Here is a 17,399-nt window from a genome sequence, read left to right as displayed (position 1 = left end):
AATTTTCCTGCAAACACAAGTCACACCCCATCCATTTTAATTAAGCAGTTCCTTTATTTGTGTTTAGATATGTTTCTAAGTTGATGGATCAGGACCTTACAATTTAAGTTACCCTTCGTCTTTTATTTGACCTTGGGAATCTGTGGCACTACTTGTTATCCATTTAAATGAGAAGCAGTGTTTGACTTGGAAACATCACACAGCTATGCAGATGCTGAGCAGCAAAGTGAGGACTGAATGTCAAAAGCTTCTCCCAAAAAATCTTTTGGGAGAAGGAAACTCAGTTTCTAGTTGCGATAAGTCTGCTTTGTATCTCAAGAGAAAAGGAGGAGCTTCTGGAGTTTTCTAGTTGTGCAGAATGGTCTTTCTCATTTTATAATTGATCTGCAACCTCAGGAGTAAAGTTGTCTAATGAGGACCACAGATTGTTCTGGAATTTTTTTTCTCATTCTTTTTCACGAATGTATAGAAGCTCATTCCTGTGGAACCAAGGCCAGATTTTAGTTTTTTCTAATACGTATGTAAATCCAGAGTAACCTTACTCCTGGTAGCAAGTGTTGTATTGGCTTTAAACCAGTGTAAAGTTAAGAGAACTCATTCATACTGGTTTTGGGATCACAAAATAATTTATGGTTGGAAAAGACCACTGGAGGGCAACTAGTCCAGCTTTCTGCTCATAGGAGGGCTCATGGCTTTGTTCAGCTAGGTTTTGAAAACTTCCAAGGATGGAGGTTACACAGCCTCTCAGTTCCTCTTCTCAGGCTGTCAACCACACTGTGAAATTATTTTTCTTTATCCAGCAAGAATTTTCCTTGCAGCAGCTTATGTCCATTGCCTCTTGTTCTTCCGTTGTGTGCCTCTGAGAAGAATTTGTCTTCTTTATAGCACCCCCTCTTTAGTCTCTGGCAGACTGCAGTTACATTCATTCTTTCTTCTCCACGCTGAAGAAACCCAGCTTCTTTAGAGACTTCTCGTACATGATATGCTCCAGGCCCCTGACCATCTGGGATTCCCTCTTCTGGGCTTCCTTCAATTTGTCAGGATTACTCTCTTACACTGGGGCTTCCGAAGCTACACCCTGCTTCAGGTGCACCCTCATGAGTACTGAGTTAGGGGAAAATAATCACTTTCCTTGTTCTGTGGGCTATAATCTTGCTAATGCAGCCGAGGACGTAGTTAGCCTTTATCTCCACCAGGACATATTACTGACTTGCATTCAACTTGTCCACCAGGAACCACAGGGTTTTTTTCTGCTGAGCCAGCTGGCATCCAGTCTGTGCTGTTGCATGGGGTTATCCTACCCTGAGTGCAAGATTTATGTTCACCATTGTTGAGCTTTGAGATTTGTGTCAGCCCATTCTTCCAGTTTGCTGAGGTCCATCTGAATGGCAGCCCTGCCTTGTGGCATGTTGGCCAATTCCCCAAGTTTGGTGTCATCTTTGAAGCTGGTAAGGGTGCATTTTTGTTGTCCAAGACAATAATCCCGTCATTAAACAGTATCATTCTCAGGACCAACCCCTGAATAATGTCGCTTGTAATTGACCACTAGCTAGACTTAGAAATGTTGACGACTGTTCTCAAAGACTAATTGCTCTGCCAATTTTTTGTCCATATGTTACTCCAACTCCATCCGGTCCAAACATTCCAAGGATGCTGGGGGAGACCTTGTTAAAGACCTTGGTAAAGTGAACAACATGCCACTGCTCTCCTCATCTTGAAGCCAGTCGTCTCATCATAGAAGGCAGTTGGGTTGGATTTACGAAGGCCAAATCAATTCTGTCCATTCTGGCTGGTCTCTGTCGTAGAATCATCGTCAGTATTTTATAGCTCAAAACAATTTCTTGGAAAGTTTCTTCTATAGGTTTTCCACAGACTGAGTTGAGTGTGATTGGCCTTTAGGTATGTGAATCCTCTTTCTTCCCCTTTTTGAAGACAGATGTAATATTCGCCTTGTTCCTGTCATGGGGAACTTACCAGATTGCCTTGCCATGCTTTTTCCAAGGTGACAGAGAGAAGCCTTGTGATGACTTTGGCCTAGTCTCTCAGTGTACACTCTGAAGTATCCCATCTGGGCCCATTGACATTTTTATATGTGTCCAGTTTGTATAAGCAGTCCCTACTTTGATCTTCCTCTGCTGTTGTAAGTAAACCTTCTCACCTACCACTAGGCACAGAAACCCGGGAAGCATGATCTTGCCAGTAAAGACCAAGGTGAAGGCAGCATTGAGTCCCTCAGCCCTTTTCATGTCCTATGTCACTAAGTTGCCCGTGATGTCCTTGGTTCTCCTTTTGGCTGCCAGTGTACCTGTAGAAGCCCTTTTTGTTGTGGCTTTACACATCACTCGCCAACGTCAATTCCAACTGAGTTTTGACTTTCCATTCCTGCATGCCTGGGCAATGTTTCCGTAGTGATGTTTCCTCCTGATTACACCCTCCACACACTTCCATTTTGGTGCATCGTAATCAGTTTTTAAAGCGTCGGCATTGTTAGGAAGCTTATTTTGTACTCGTCCTGATGTACCACTCCCTTCACGTCACTGTGTAGAGGCATTCTTTGGAGGCTATCTTATTTCTCTGATCCACATTGGTAGTAGTTTACTGATGTGAAGAGCAGTATATTTTATTGCAATTTATAAATGTTCCCTTTTCCTCCAATGGAAAAGATAGAAATTTCCATGAACTGAGATATTCGTGTGTGTTTTGGCTAATTTAAAAAGATTTTTGCTATTTATTCAGTCTTTTCTGTTTGAGAGTTTAAAGTTACATATTTAATGTGGAAAATTGGTAAAATAGCAGAAAACCCTCCTCCTCCCCCAGCTGTGGCAAGGCAATCAACAGGAAGCTGGTTTTTGTTTTTCTAAAAGAATCACTATGTATATATTCTGCCTGCTACAGGCAGGTTCAGTTGAAATTCAGAAGTTCTGTACTCGTGTTTTAATCTGTTAGTTGGCACAAGGGGAAATTTGACACAGATGCCAAGCTGTCGGACTCCAACCTGTGTGTACTTGGCTCCAGCTTTTACTAAAAAGAAGTTAAGCTTTCAGGGCCACAGGCATATTGAAGAAAATGAAAAAATAATGGATGAGAAGACGAATGATGTATTTGTGGCGTTAACAGAATGTGATGGCATCATAGCTGTGGAATCTGGGATGATGACTGTCCATCAGAAACGCCTCCAGCAAAGAGCTAAATACCTTCTCTTGTCATTAGAGCAGAGTGGTGTTTTGCAGGAACTGGCATATAATCAAGATACTGTTTTGGGAATTAAATCTGAATCAGTTTCAAGCAGAAGTTAAATTATTGTTTTAGTTCCTGCTTCTCAGGGCATGTCTCTGGAATATCACTTGGAGTTACTCAGGTCATGCAGCAGGGCCATTCCGCAATCAGCCTGTCTGTTTGTTTACCTATCTGAAAGGTGACCTTGGTTTTTTTGCATTTTATATGGCTTTCAGTTGTTCTTCCATAAACATCAGAATTCATTTACATTCCCAAATACATTCTGGCAGTTACCAGGATACTTGCAGGTCAGGTGGTAAACAGCGAGAAGGTTTCATTCATGTATCAGCTTTAAACTGTGGATTAGTGTATTTCTTCTTTTTTTTTTTTTTTTTTTTTAAACTAGTACACAGTCTCCTTCATACATCCCAGAGGTCCAACAGTGTCGGCCAGACTGATTATTCATGCAAAAAAATGGACTTGCTCTTTGTGTGTCTGTTTAAAATAATTTTTGGTGTCTGGGCTGGGAGAGACAGCCTGTACCATGTCACAACTGTTCAGTCGTACATGGTGGAAAGGAATAACAATTGACTGATAAAAATACAAAAATTGTAACGTGTTTATGCTGTGTATTTCAGACTTGGTAGAAAATATTTGATTAACAAATTACTTTTATAAATCAGTATTCACATGTAAATGGTTCACAAGTCTAGGATTGTATTGTAAAAGTTCAGTTGAAAACTTTCAAAGTTTTAAATTTTTTTTTTGCTCTCAAGTTTCATGTTGAAAACTTACACTTTAGTGGGAAAATGGCACAGCTAAAATCCAAAATATTTAGATCAGCTGTTCTTAGGGCAATTTCTAAGAGAAACTGCAGTACAGTCATCCTGTTACACACTATATATATGAGACTACTCTGAGACATCTCTTCCTTCAGCAGCAAGGACAATGAACCCTGGAAAATTTAGTCTGATCATGGAATTTGGCCTTGAAGAAGAATGACATGGGAGAGGAAAAAAACACTTTAAGAGGCTCGAAGAGTGGCAGTCAGGACTACCTATCTGAATAAAATCTCTGCTGTTTTTTGGTTTATCTAACAAAACAGTCGTCTTTAGCAACAAATCTTTTCACACCATCTCTGATCTTCAGTGAACTCATATCAAGGACATGAGCCAAGGTCACATATTAGTTAATGAAAAAGCATTTTGGGTACCAAATGTAATGCAAGTAGCAGGAGTTCCTGGAAGAATAGGAATGGAACAAATATTCTTCTTTGCTTGTGTATAGGGAACTTTCTGTGGCATGAAGTACTTTGAGCTGGACTGCTGTTTTACTTATGCTGCCTGTAAAACTGATGCATATGTAATGTACCAATGCTCATAGTGTATTTAAAGGATCTTTATTCTGATTTCCACTTGGGCTTCGGGTGGTACTGAGTTAATTTCCATCCTGGACATTGCAGTTTAACTTTCAGATGCTAGTGAGGCAGAGCACCTATTTTGCTTTTCCCAAAGTTTATTATCAATTCATAGAGTATTTAGCCAGGCATTCCTTCCCAGACTCTTTCTGAGAAGAACGAGCCCTCTGCTCAAAATCCCTCTGCAAACTGACAGCAGAATGTTCATATTCTGCTGTTTTTACAACTTCTATGGACAGAGTAGTTAGATATTTAGAATTATTTGCCTTATCTAGATTTAGGAACTGGTTTTAGATTTAAGTTCTACCTGAAAATAAATGCAAGAATGGGCACTGAGTGGGTGTTCAAGTTTATATTCCTTTGAAATATATGTTGTGTATTATTAAGGTGATTCACGGAGTATCTGTGAAACTAGATTCTGTAGTTAGTCTTTGGTAAGAATCAAAGATGCCTTTTTGACACTGGAAAAAAACTGCATAAGGAAAAGCAAAAGGAGATCCAGTTTCAAAGTACATTTTTTGTTTCTGTGTATAGATATTGCAATGATTTGATTGATTTTTCACTCTTCTCTGTGGGAACTATTCTGTTATCTAGTGTATGTCTGCAGTGAGAAGGTGGTAATTGTGCAACTTTTGTAATGTTACTGTAGGAATGTTGCTAATATCTTCAGTTCCCTTGAAGAGAGATGCTCTCTGTTTAAGGGCGTTTTCTATAATACATGGACTAGAATGTTGTATTTTAGCTCTGTTTGGTATGATTTTGTTTTCAAGAAAGCAGTCACCCACCTGTGCCCAACCACACCTGCAATCCCTGCCATTTTTGGTTTAGAAGCGAGAATATCATACAGAGCTTTTTGTCTGGGCTTTGGTGTGTCACTGCAGAAAATAAGCATTTGGATTAACACTAGCCTCTGCCTCTGACAGGTCTTATCTCTCATCCTTTTCACACTAGGACTGATGTTAAGTGTAAAACAGTTGCTTTGCCTTCACCACTTAGGAAGTATTTGTTGGGTGCCACTCTTTACACTTTGATAAAGTCTGTCTATCTGTTACCTAGAATACTTCATAGTTATTTGTTTCCTAAACTGTCTGGGTTTGTGATGCCTTTCTTCCCCTGACCTAAGCAAAGCTCCACACCTATGTTTTGAAAATCATTATGTGCAATTTACACATGCAAAATGAAGGCACGTGGAGATTAAGCAGTTTATTTGTATTTATTGCTATCATTATTACTTTCTGCTTGTCAAGAGAACAAATGCAAGACACTGAGTCAGAAACATGAATGAACATAATGTGAGTCAGGTACGTTAATGCTGGATTGAAACACATCGCAGCTTTGACTGCTCAGTTCACTTTCTGCACCAAGGTTTTTATCTTCTTACTGTGAGGGGGTAGAAAGGTGAATTTTTTAATTTATTTTTTTTTTCCCAAAGTGCTCTCCACGTGCTAGGATATAGCATGAGGCAGTGAAATCTTCAGAAGTGATGTCACAGAATACCGGCAGCAAACTAGACTGGTTTTGGTATTTTTCAGTTTAGTAGTTGTACTTCATCAGCTGATTATGAATGAGCTTTTCTACAAAAGAAAGTTTGTTTTGGTTTTTTTATGTACATTTGTGAGCATACGATAGCTTGGTGTGCCTCTGGTTATCTGTGCAGATTGCAAGCCTGACTTGAGGGAGGCTGCAAGTGTGTTCTAAAGTGCTTGTGTGGATCCAGCTGTGGTTGATGTGTTCATATATTGCCAGAAATGCTCAGAGAGGAAGTTTCCAGGCCCTCTATGAAGGACTAGAGGGATATGAAGCCCGCTCTACTTTTGAACACTCCAGAATTGCTTTTTTCAGGCACTGAGTACCAGGAAACTGTATAGATATTAGCTGAGCTTTCTTTACAGTTTTTGCTTTCTGTAAGTGTAGTAAAAGACAATTGTGGTTATTTAACTTGTATCAGAAACTTCAAAAAGTCATATTTTCAGTTATTATTAATTCTGACACTCCTAAGCTCTTTGGGCTGAAATTTTCCATCAGCTCTCTGTAGAATATGTGGGGTTTTATGTTTATGCTAAAAATATTTCTTCATTTATGAAAGTAAATCTAAGGAGAAAAATGTTCTTAAAACGTTCTCATACTACTTTGTTCAGAAGTGTGGGAACTAACTTTGATAGGGGAGTCATGAATGGGTTTGTGTCTTCCTTGTGAGAATTCGCCTAAATTTTGCCAAGTTACTAACCCCTAGATTCTCTAAGGGGTGTGTTTATACTCAGTCTGCTTCTTGCTGGGTTTGCAGGAGCCAAGTAGAATCTTTGAGACAGGCATCAGTGGTAACAGCCAAGTGACATTAGTTGGTGCTCTGTGTCTGTGTCCTGTCAAGAAAGGGGAGGAAAAATACAAGGGGCAAAAAATGGATGGTAGAAAGACAGGGTGAGGAAGGCAAGAGCAGAAGAAGGTGAAAGACGGCATGGAAATGGGGCAAGACAGGAGTGAGTGGAGTGGATATACATACTAGAACACAGGGTGGATGACCAAGTTAAAAAAAACCTGTGGGACATAGTGGGGAACAGGGGCAGGATGAATGAGAATAGCTAGAGGGGAAGGAGGGAGGAAAGAGCTATGACAAGCAAAGGGGGATTGGATGCTGAACAGATGGAGGTTTTAGGTCTTTCAGATCTCTGTAGCCTTCTGATTCACCATCTACTCCATTAGCTCAAGGGACAGTGAGTTGTGCAGGGCTGAGCATGGGCAAACAGATTCTTCTGGAATTGTTGGTGTGACTAACACATAGAAGATCAGAATAATTCTGTATGGTGGCACTTTTATTGAAGGTGCAGAACAAAGTGTAAGAAATAGATTTCTCTTTCTATGTGGCATATTTGGTAGTCATAAAATTGGAAAGCCCTTCTCAAAAGGTGGGAGGTGCCAGAGTTGTGCTTAGTCCTGCGGTCTTTATTCAATCCTCTTGCCTATTCGTACACAGTCACACAGTATTTTTCAATACTACAGTTCTTGATGATAATGCTTTACTTTCCAGAGTCTCTGTGGACTTCCTTTGCTGATGGCAGAGTCAGACTGAGAATAGATAACTCATGTCCACAGACTCCCATAACAGTTCATCAGATGTTCAAGGAGAGCCTAGAAAAATACGGATCCCTTAATGCTTTGGCCAGCAAAAAGAATGGGAAGTGGGAGAAGATAACTTTTTCTGAGTATTATTGTCTCTCCAGGAAAGCAGCCAAGAGCTTCTTGAAGGTAGGTACAGGAAACAAAATCAATGCCTTTTTCTCCCTTTGTCTCCTTAAAAAAAAAACGCAAACAAACAACAAACAAAAAAAACACACCAAAAAAACCCCACCCTAGAAAAACCCCCTACAACCAAAATCAAAACAAAACAAAAAAGACCCCAAACAAACCGAAAAACACTATATAGGCTTCTCCCGTTAATTGAAGATCAGCAATTATTCTTTACTGACATAATAATGATGAAAATTGGTTTTGGTCAAAGAGGTAACAGTGCTGTCAAGGGAACTCGACTGCAAGTGAAGAGCTGCTGTGTTACCCTGTCTTCCTGGGGCATGGGTACAAAGCTCAGCATAAGGCCTCAAGCTTAAAAAAAAGAAAAATAGGCAAAAGCAGCACTGCCATGAATTTGGAGAGCTAAAGACAAATTTTAAAATGTTCTAAACATAGGGTAAGACAGGTACTCATTATGCTGTTGTTCATGTTGAAAAGTTCTGGGTTTTGGGCCTTTCTGGACAGCAGAGCTCAACCAGACAGGAGAAGGTAGTGGAATTGTTAGGTCATGTTAATTGCTGATAAATACTGGTTTTGCTGTGGATATCACGTGCATGGACATGTCTTTTCAATAAATAAATCTAAACTTTCCATGGTTTATATATGTATGTTTCATGCTATATGTTTCTCTCCGGTGTGCCTATATTATATAACCTTATGCTTATTTTTAAGCTTGGTCTTGAACGATTCCACAGCGTAGCAATCCTTGGATTTAATTCTCCAGAATGGTTCATTTCAGCTGTTGGAGCTGTTTTCGCTGGGTAAGATTTTTTGGTTTTGTTTGATTTTGTGGGGGATTCCTGGTTTGCTAAGTCTGGAAATGTAGCAAATCAGTATTTGGCGTCATACCTTGAAAGTTGTGCTGCAGCTGATTAGCATGTTCAGTGACCTACTGGAGTCTCATAGCTTTTAATATATCCAAAATATTCCAGACACTCGTAAATTGGTCTGTTTGCTGTGGGCTTAACTGTGACAGTCACACAGAAGCTATTGTACAGTGTCTTATCACTGGAAGATGTGGGAAGCAGATGAGACTCACAGTTTTACATTGATGATAATTTGTCTACAGCAAGATACGTTCAAGTAGGTGAAGTGTCACTAATAAGTACTAAGTAGCCTGATTCCTTCTGTCCTGGTACCTGTTTATACAATTTGGATTTTACCTCCTAAACTGTTTCACTGCCAATGAAATTCAAATTGCTATCTGTGTGCAGGTTGAACAGAAAGGACATAAGTTGGTTTTTTACCATTTCCTGAGCTAACTGTTGTGTAGCCTCAAGCAAGTTAAAGTGCTGAGTGCTAGCCTACGGCATCTTCTATGGAATAGACTTAAGAGATTAGTTTTTGAAATGTGCATGTGTATCTGAATATTTGAAACAAATGTGACAGCTTTGCTGCTGTTTGCTTCCACATCTTCATACTCTTTCAGCTTTCATCTGATCTTTGATTACTGTTCTCCTTTTTGAAACCAAGTGCATGTATATCTGTGTGTATGTATATAAATATATGTTCTTTTTTATATATGTATACGTTTTTGATACAGAGGAATTGTCACGGGAATATATACCACCAATTCTCCAGAGGCCTGCCACTATATTGCTGATGACAGCAAAACCAATATCATGGTCGTGGAAAATCGCAAACAATTGGACAAGATAATGCAGGTACAAGGTGGCTGAATGGTTACTTAAAAGCCATTATTTTCCCATTTCTCGATACTGTATTGATTCCAAATACTATTTGCTATCTGTATTGTGAAACCTTTCATGGGAGAGTTCTTATTCGAAAATCTGGTATCTGCTGCTTGAGTTCTTGGGTAGCTTGAAGCTCTGTTCTGTGCGGTGGCCGTGGCTCACATCTAAGCAATTCCGATTCTCTCCAGCAGAGTGCTCACTGTCTGGTTCACTGCAAACTTACCTGGCAAAAACCCCTCATTTTGATCGCGTGCTTATAATGTCACCACCTGATTCTGTGTGGAAAAGCACAGGCCACTTGAATGGAAGAGATTAGGATGATGCAAGTTTGTAAAGGCCTGCCATTTGAATATTAAGGATGTTAGTGTTCAGAATTTCCTCTTTCCAAAATGTCATCTTTTCCTGCTTGTTATATTAACCATTAAGGCTGCTGAGTTTCCTGCAGTGTGGTAGCATGATGGTTGACATGAGAGACTCTAGTGAGAAAGGAGGAGTCTCTTTAAGTGAACAGTCATAATTTTGACAAAACTCTCTGGCAGCTTTCAGTGAGTTTCTGCAGGGGTGCCAGATTGAAAGACCGACTTGATAGATAGAAAGATCTCTGTTACATGACTTGGGGAGGAACACAGGGCAGCTCCCCGGGAAGGGCTTGTCTGTCAGTGAGATGTAGAGGGAGGCCCGTGGCTGGAGTTGTCAAACTCGCATCAAATTGCACTGTTTGCTGAAGCAAGAGGGCCCTCCGTGATGGAATTTTCTGCCAAAATCACGTACCTGCCAGAGGGAGACTATCCATGGATTTTTTTAAAAATGTATTTCATATAAGTTATACATTAATTACTTTGTATTTTGTAATTTTATTTTATATGCGATTTGGAGAAAAAGGGATTTTTGTAAGTATTCTGGAAAAACTTACAATCAGACAAGCCTTCTTGCGGTGTCATTTACTTAAGTATCAGGCTATGCTGTCATGAATGTGGAGAGAAGAACATAAATTGAAGAACTCAAGGGATTTGATTCATCCACATTTCTATCTAGAAAAAGACAAGACAGCTCTGGTCAGCAGTGCTTTATCCAGCTGAGGGTTTTTTGAAATGTTGGTTGTTTTTTTTTTTTTTCTGGAAGAATCAAAGACTGAAATAATAACATTTCATTTGTTATCCTTGAAATAATATATACATAATGGGCTACTATCAAGCCACTGCTTTTGTATTAGTGCAGATCAATCAAGTTAGTTCAAAATGTGATTAATTCAAAGGCATTTATGAGGCACTGGGTCCTACAAAGTTCAGTAAAATGAATGGAATGCTCTCTGCAAGCCATGCAAAGCAGAGAAAGAGCTGCTGAAAGCAGCAGCCATTGCTGTCTGCCTGTAAGCCTGCAGCTTTATATTTTTATTTATGCTTGAAATGTGTATATGGCTTCACTTTCTTTAAGAAGGTGGAACAGTTTAACAACAGTTTTTGATGAGGAACTTCCTCTGCCTTTATTGGTAACCACAGCGGCTAGGGTCAGCTTCTAGCTTATCTAGACTGTTCTTGTTGTGCCCTTTGGTGGTTTATGAGAAAGGATGCTGAGGAGCCATTTCTGGTGTATTTTTTTTCTAAATTTTTTTGAATGGAAACAGATTTTCTAGAGCAGACCATGTAGTGTCTTCTTTTTTCACTCCCTTTCCCCCACACCCCTGCCATTGAGCTAGTTGGTTGTGAGAATATTTGAGGGTGGAGGGGAAACAGCAGGTTTCTTGTGACTGTCAAGACATTACAGTTTGGGCAGTATTTTAGTGGAAAAAACCCCACACAAGATATGAATAATAAAGAAGAAATTTGTTTTAAAAAATCCAACAGATCTGGAATCGCTTGCCACACTTGAAAGCTGTTGTGCTGTATAAGGACTCCGTTCCAGAGAGACGTCCAAATTTGTATACGGTATGTGAATTCTGGAACAGAGTCATAATTCAGGGGGTATTATTTATTTGATGAATTTTTTCTATGTTTAGTGTCTGGAAAGTCTACTTTTTTACTTGACTGGATTAACAAAACACCTATAGGCTTCAGGTGGGAATGTGTATTTTCAAACAGTTGAAAATAAAAGTTGTCCACTGGTGCTAGTGAAAACTGAATTGTGGTTAGTTACACTGGATCCAAGAACATGAAAGTGCTTGTACTTTTACAGGTGATAGTTGCATTCTGTTTGCAGCAAATATTTCTAGTGATAGGCAACAAGTGAAGTAACTACAGACTACACAGAGAAGCACATTTTCTTAGTATATGTAGGATCTTCATATCACATGGTAAAAATAAATCCAGAAAAAGGATAAAGCCAGGATCAGAAATTCTGTGTGGTAGAAATCCAGCCTTAATTTGAGAAATGTGAGGTCTTGAAGCAGAACTGATTTTTGTAAATACGCTATTCCAATATATTTTGAAAATATAGTTGGAAATAGTTAAGTAATAAGAATACAAAAGTCAGCATTTTAAGTGGACTACATCTTATCAGATTTTAAGCTGAAAACTTGAACTGGGGAAAAAAATAGATATTAATGAAGAGTAAACAGCACAGAAAGATTTTTAAATGTTTGGAATTTTGATAATCTGAGCAGTTACTAGGTACACAAGAAAAAACTTGTGCACTTGTTTTAATCTTCTTTTGCTATGCTGGAGAGCATATAACTTATAATAAATAGTTACTGTTACAATACTGTAAATACTGGTATAGAGTATGCCTTGCATCTCAGGACAATAAAAAATTAATACAAAGAGGATCTTACTATTTATATTTCTTAGTGAAAAGAGTAAATGCTAGCAATTAATGGAACAACATTCAGTTGCTAAATGCCTGACCAACTGATATATTTGAAAACACCCCTGTTCGAGTATTGTGTCGGACACGTTTTCTTGATGGAGAAGGGTGGCTGGGAGAGTGTCTGACAGTTGCCGTGGTTTATGTTGTCTAAAGGAAAAATCAGAGATCAAATCACCAAAGGCAGAAATGATTATTTGTTAGATTTGATGTAAAGCAAACCACCCAAACCACACAGCATTTGATAAAGCGATTTGTGTTACAAATTGACAGCTGACATGTAATGAGCCATTGCTGCAGTAAGGGCAGAGCCTTAGTTGACTGATCAGTGCATGTTCCAGAAGGCAAATGCAAAGTCAGTAGTGTGTGTGACTGTTTGTTTGTACCTTTCACACTCTGTGGCATGGGAACGCTGTCTGTTGCAGGTACTGTTCAGTAAACAAAGCCTAGGCAACAGATTCAGAGTGATTAACGCATTCTGTTATGAGAAGACAGGAAGGTCAGGAAAATAAGAGCAACTGCTAGGTCACACAGAAACATCCTTGATGCCTCCAGACTTTCCAGGAGCTAGGGAAACTGATGCAGCCACATTCTGTGGGAAGGGATAGACTGTGACAAATCCTCTATGTGCTACAGAGCTGTGTATTGTACTGTGTGTCTTTTCAGAGATGTGGCTTGTTGGAAGAGAGTATAAAACTGTTGAAGAATCCTTAGGACAGCCTTGCCATGCAAGAAAAGGAAGTCTAGGAGTCACAGAGGCTAACTATTGTAAGCTCAGGAGCACACTGGCAATGGCACAGGTCTGAAGGAAATAATGAAGTCCCCCCTCAAGCACAGACACTCCCCTTTTACCTTTGCTGTCCTTCACATCATCTGCTTTACTGCTATATGGTCCTAGATATATCTCCAAGAAATCATTGAAGAATGGAGGTGCTGTCATCTTACATCTAAATAACACAGTTCTGCAGCACAGTATGAATCATCTGATTCCAATGGGAAACTGACAGTTTGGTTATTGACTTTCTTAAAAGATTTTGTTATACCCTAGTTTTCAGTTAGCATTGAAATCAATGGTACACTTAGCAGCATATCAGGTGCATGCAATAGAAGTATCTGGAAGCAACCAGTATAGTACAGGGGATCAGATTCAGCATTCTTCTGGGCCAATTTGTGCAGCACAAAAGTCCAGCATCATGAAAGGTTTAGCTCATTCTCGATTGAGCCAAATTTGAATGGAAGTTGTGACCAGACACAAAATAGCAGATAATTTGGGCAAACATTCACACATCTCGATAATGATGCTTTTGCAAAGAAGCTTTCATCCAATTGCTTTATATTTATGTTTGTATTTATATAGAGGACAAGGAATTATAGATGGAATGTCACAAGTGTCCTCTCACTTAAAAATGGTACATCCAGATTCCTTTAAATAAGGCTCAAAATCGTTCTAACAGTGTGAGGTAGTAACGGAATTTTAGTGGAATTTTAGCCTCTATGACTTGTCCATAGTATACATCTTGAAGGAGGAATAGTATTACTGGTCCCTTCTTAGACACTGAAAAGACTCATGGCAGCACAATTTTAGTCTGTTTGCAATTTGCATATGAAGTCCTAAGCTGGTCTTAGCATATTTCTTACGTAGGCGAGACATGGGGAAACTTGCCTTGGAAACGTGTTCAGAGCAAGGCACTGAGGTTTTCTGCCATTTTTAAGACTGATGAGGTACCGCATCTTTCTCAATTGTAAGAAGCTGTTTGATATCAGGTATTTTCCTGTTACATGTTCTAGATGGAAGAGTTTCTGGAGTTGGGAGATGACGTCTCTGATACTACTTTGGATGATATTATTAACTCCCAAAAGCCGAATCAATGCTGTGTACTAATATACACATCTGGAACAACTGGGAAGCCAAAAGGAGCAATGCTGAGTCATGACAATGTATGTACTTTAGGCTCTTTGTTTAGTATAAAAATAGCAAAGTGTCAGGATATTTATTCCTGTGTTTTGAAATGACTAGTACATACTAGAGCCTTGAAATCCTTTTGCTTTTGTGACATGGATAGTGTACTGCAAAGCAATATTCAAAATGCAGCCGTCTGTTTCTGGTAAAGTATAAGGAAGTTAAAGAATGAAACTACACTTCACAAGGTTGAACAGTTTGTTACGAATATTAAATTTTTTATTCACTCGTTTTCTTGTGAGATATAATGTACACATTCATAAATATAAATCACAGATTGCCATAAAGTCTCCTTGGTGATGTCACAGGTCATCTTAAAACAAACAAATCATATACATCAGCTAGCCACTATCAAAACAGCCTGAAAGACTGTTTTTGCAAATTTTGTTAAAATTGGAGGTGGATGTGTGGTTTATTTGCTTTGGCATTATTGTATTCCTAAACTTGGGTTTCTACATCTGTCACTGGAGGATAATACAACTCTAGCCCATAATGCTGGTACTTACAGTAGCCCTACCTGCTTTGTTATGAACAGAAAATTTTCCAGTGACAGAGAAAAGCAGAGTTGTTTGCAAAAGGACTTTCCACAGAGGTCTGCTAGCAAAGATCTTAAGTGTAGTTCTTTTGGGGTTTTACGTATTTCATTTTCTTTAAGGTGCCTGAGCGGGAGTTGAAAGTAGTAGGGAGACTTCCTGAACACATGGACAATCTGTGAAAGGGCTGATCTAAGTTGTAGCCTCTCTTAAGATAAAGCAGAAACTACTGCAGATATGCACACTGTGAGGAGCAATTCACCCAAATGCAGGGAGATAGTACAGCCGTAGCTGGAGAATATAGTGGACTTCTTAGACAAAAAGACTGATCTGATGTTGCAAAGCCTATGCTCTTCTATCTCAAAGGAGTCTGGTGTCATTTGCATGTTAGCTGCCGAACTATTCCTGGCTGCTGATCACAAACAGGCTATTTTTATGTTGATGAACAGTGGAAAACATGCCTTGGCTGTAGCTGTGCTGCTGCCTTCTTTAGTGAAAAGATGTTTGCCACTGTCCATGTGCAAAACCAATGCTGAGTCAGTCATATATGCACCCACACAGATCTGCTGTGAGAATGCCTGCGTGCTGCGAGGCTTGGAGGATAAGGAGGATAAGCAATCAGTATAGCCACATCTCAAAGACATCCCATTCTGCCTTACTGTGTAAGTCTCCCATAGCCATTTGTCCAATGCTGCCATCTAAACTTGGAGTAGCCTGGCCTGACAGCATGCTGCTCCTTAAAAACCTCTCTTGAGAATCTGTATTTCTTCATACTTTCTAATTTATTACAAAGAAAAGGAAGCTGGCAGGAACATACTGTGATAAAAGGTATTCCTTGTGATTTGGATCTCTCCCCTGACATTTTAAGAATCTCATTTCTGTCTCCTGCCCTACCCATTTTAAATTACAGACTCCTCTGAGAAAGAGCTGTTTCTTTTGGTTTTGATATTTGGGGATTTTTTTTGGGGGGTGGGGGTGTGTTTGGTTGGTTTTTTTGCTGTGCACATATATCTTTTCCCTCCCCCCTCATACCATCACATATATTTATGGGTCTTCCATATGGTATGTTCTGATAACGAAGATATGTGTATTTCACATCCTTGAACTGCATCTTCTGAGATAAAATGGGAATTAGCAAGAAGGGGGGAAATACCATCCAGTTTCACTAAGAAGTCAAGCAGCACATCTTCAAAAATACTCACATATGCAGTGCTGTTCATGGCAGAGATGTGTGTGTGTGTGTCACTTGTGGAGCACCACAGTCAGTATCCCAGGGGCTTCCAGAGGAGCAGAATACAGCTGCTGTCTTCCTCATTAGTTCTTGCCAGGTGATGATCAATACAAGACAATGAACTTGTGGCTGATAGTAAACTGTCCTTTGAGCCCACTGATCGCTGAGTATTTATTGTCCTTTTTCAGGTAAATGTATAGCACTGGTGAAAAGTGCCAGCTTGATAGAAAGTATGTGTGGTAGGAGGGTTGCGAAAGAAGGGGCAGATCAATTTACTCCTTGTCCATCCAGCCTATGTCTGCTCTGCTCAGTGTATCACTAGGGCGTGAGGAGTTGGTAGCATTCATAGCCCAGTCAGGCAGCAGAAAGATTGCCCTTACTTATGTTATCTGCAAGTCTGTGTTCGTGAAAAGTTTGTCCTGCTTTTGACCGAGTTTCACCCAGGAAATTGACAGTCTGGTGTGTTGTGAAAGATTGCAATGTCTTCAGCAATTTCTGTGAGCACAGGTCCTTCATAGTTACATTAGTATGGCATGAGGATCCTGTTTTGTTTATGTTAAAAGGAAAAAGGAAAAATCCCAACACCTTACATAATGTGTTTTTATTATTTATTTAAACAGATAACTTGGACATCAGCACATTGCAGCAGAGCAGGAGATATGCAACCTGCAGAGGTCCAACAGGAGTCTATAGTCAGTTATCTCCCACTCAGCCACATAGCTGCGCAGATATATGACCTGTGGACTGGAATCAAATGGGGAGAGCAAGTTTACTTTGCTGAGCCAGATGCTCTGAAGGTATCTGTCTTGTATTGCACCTGATTAAGCTTGCACTTCTTCCTCTTGGAAAACATCCCAAGGAGAGAATTTGATCTTCAAAGAGGTGCAGAGGATGAAGATTGAGAGTCCATTATTGTAAGAATTATGGAAAAATAAAATCTGTTAGACTTGTGATCCAATGCTCTAGTCTCCAATTACAATATATAATCCAGATACATGAGGTTCTTTTAAAGCAAAAGTAGTATAAGCAATTTTTGAAGAAAAGGGAGGTAGAAGGAACTAAACAACATGTGCATTTTCCTTCTTGTATACATACCTCCCCCAGTGTGTCAGAGCTGGCACATTTTAGTGCATATGTCCGACTGAAGTAGGTTCAGGAGTCCTCCTTTATACCTTACGTGTTTAGTGATGTTCTACGTGTTAGTATTGCAAGATGCAGACTGCATCACCAAACCTCTTTATCACTGCTATGGACCTTTTGCAAT

General features: G+C 39.5%; 1 protein-coding gene across 1 annotated transcript in view; it reads left to right on the top strand.

Moving 5' to 3' along the window:
* ACSBG1 (acyl-CoA synthetase bubblegum family member 1) overlaps positions 1-17,399 on the top strand; it is a 44,320-nt gene that overhangs the window by 18,362 nt on the left and 8,559 nt on the right. Inside the window, exons 4-9 of the mRNA XM_086471325.1 lie at positions 7,659-7,876; positions 8,591-8,679; positions 9,462-9,582; positions 11,457-11,537; positions 14,200-14,349; positions 16,756-16,932. Of these exons, the coding sequence (XP_086327451.1) occupies positions 7,659-7,876; positions 8,591-8,679; positions 9,462-9,582; positions 11,457-11,537; positions 14,200-14,349; positions 16,756-16,932 (836 nt within the window). The remainder of the gene's footprint in view (positions 1-7,658; positions 7,877-8,590; positions 8,680-9,461; positions 9,583-11,456; positions 11,538-14,199; positions 14,350-16,755; positions 16,933-17,399) is intronic.

The sequence above is a fragment of the Leptosomus discolor genome, chromosome 11 (assembly GCF_034619465.1).
Source record: "Leptosomus discolor isolate bLepDis1 chromosome 11, bLepDis1.hap2, whole genome shotgun sequence".
NCBI classification, from domain to species: domain Eukaryota; kingdom Metazoa; phylum Chordata; class Aves; order Leptosomiformes; family Leptosomidae; genus Leptosomus; species Leptosomus discolor.
This window is presented reverse-complemented; position numbering and strand designations above follow the sequence as displayed.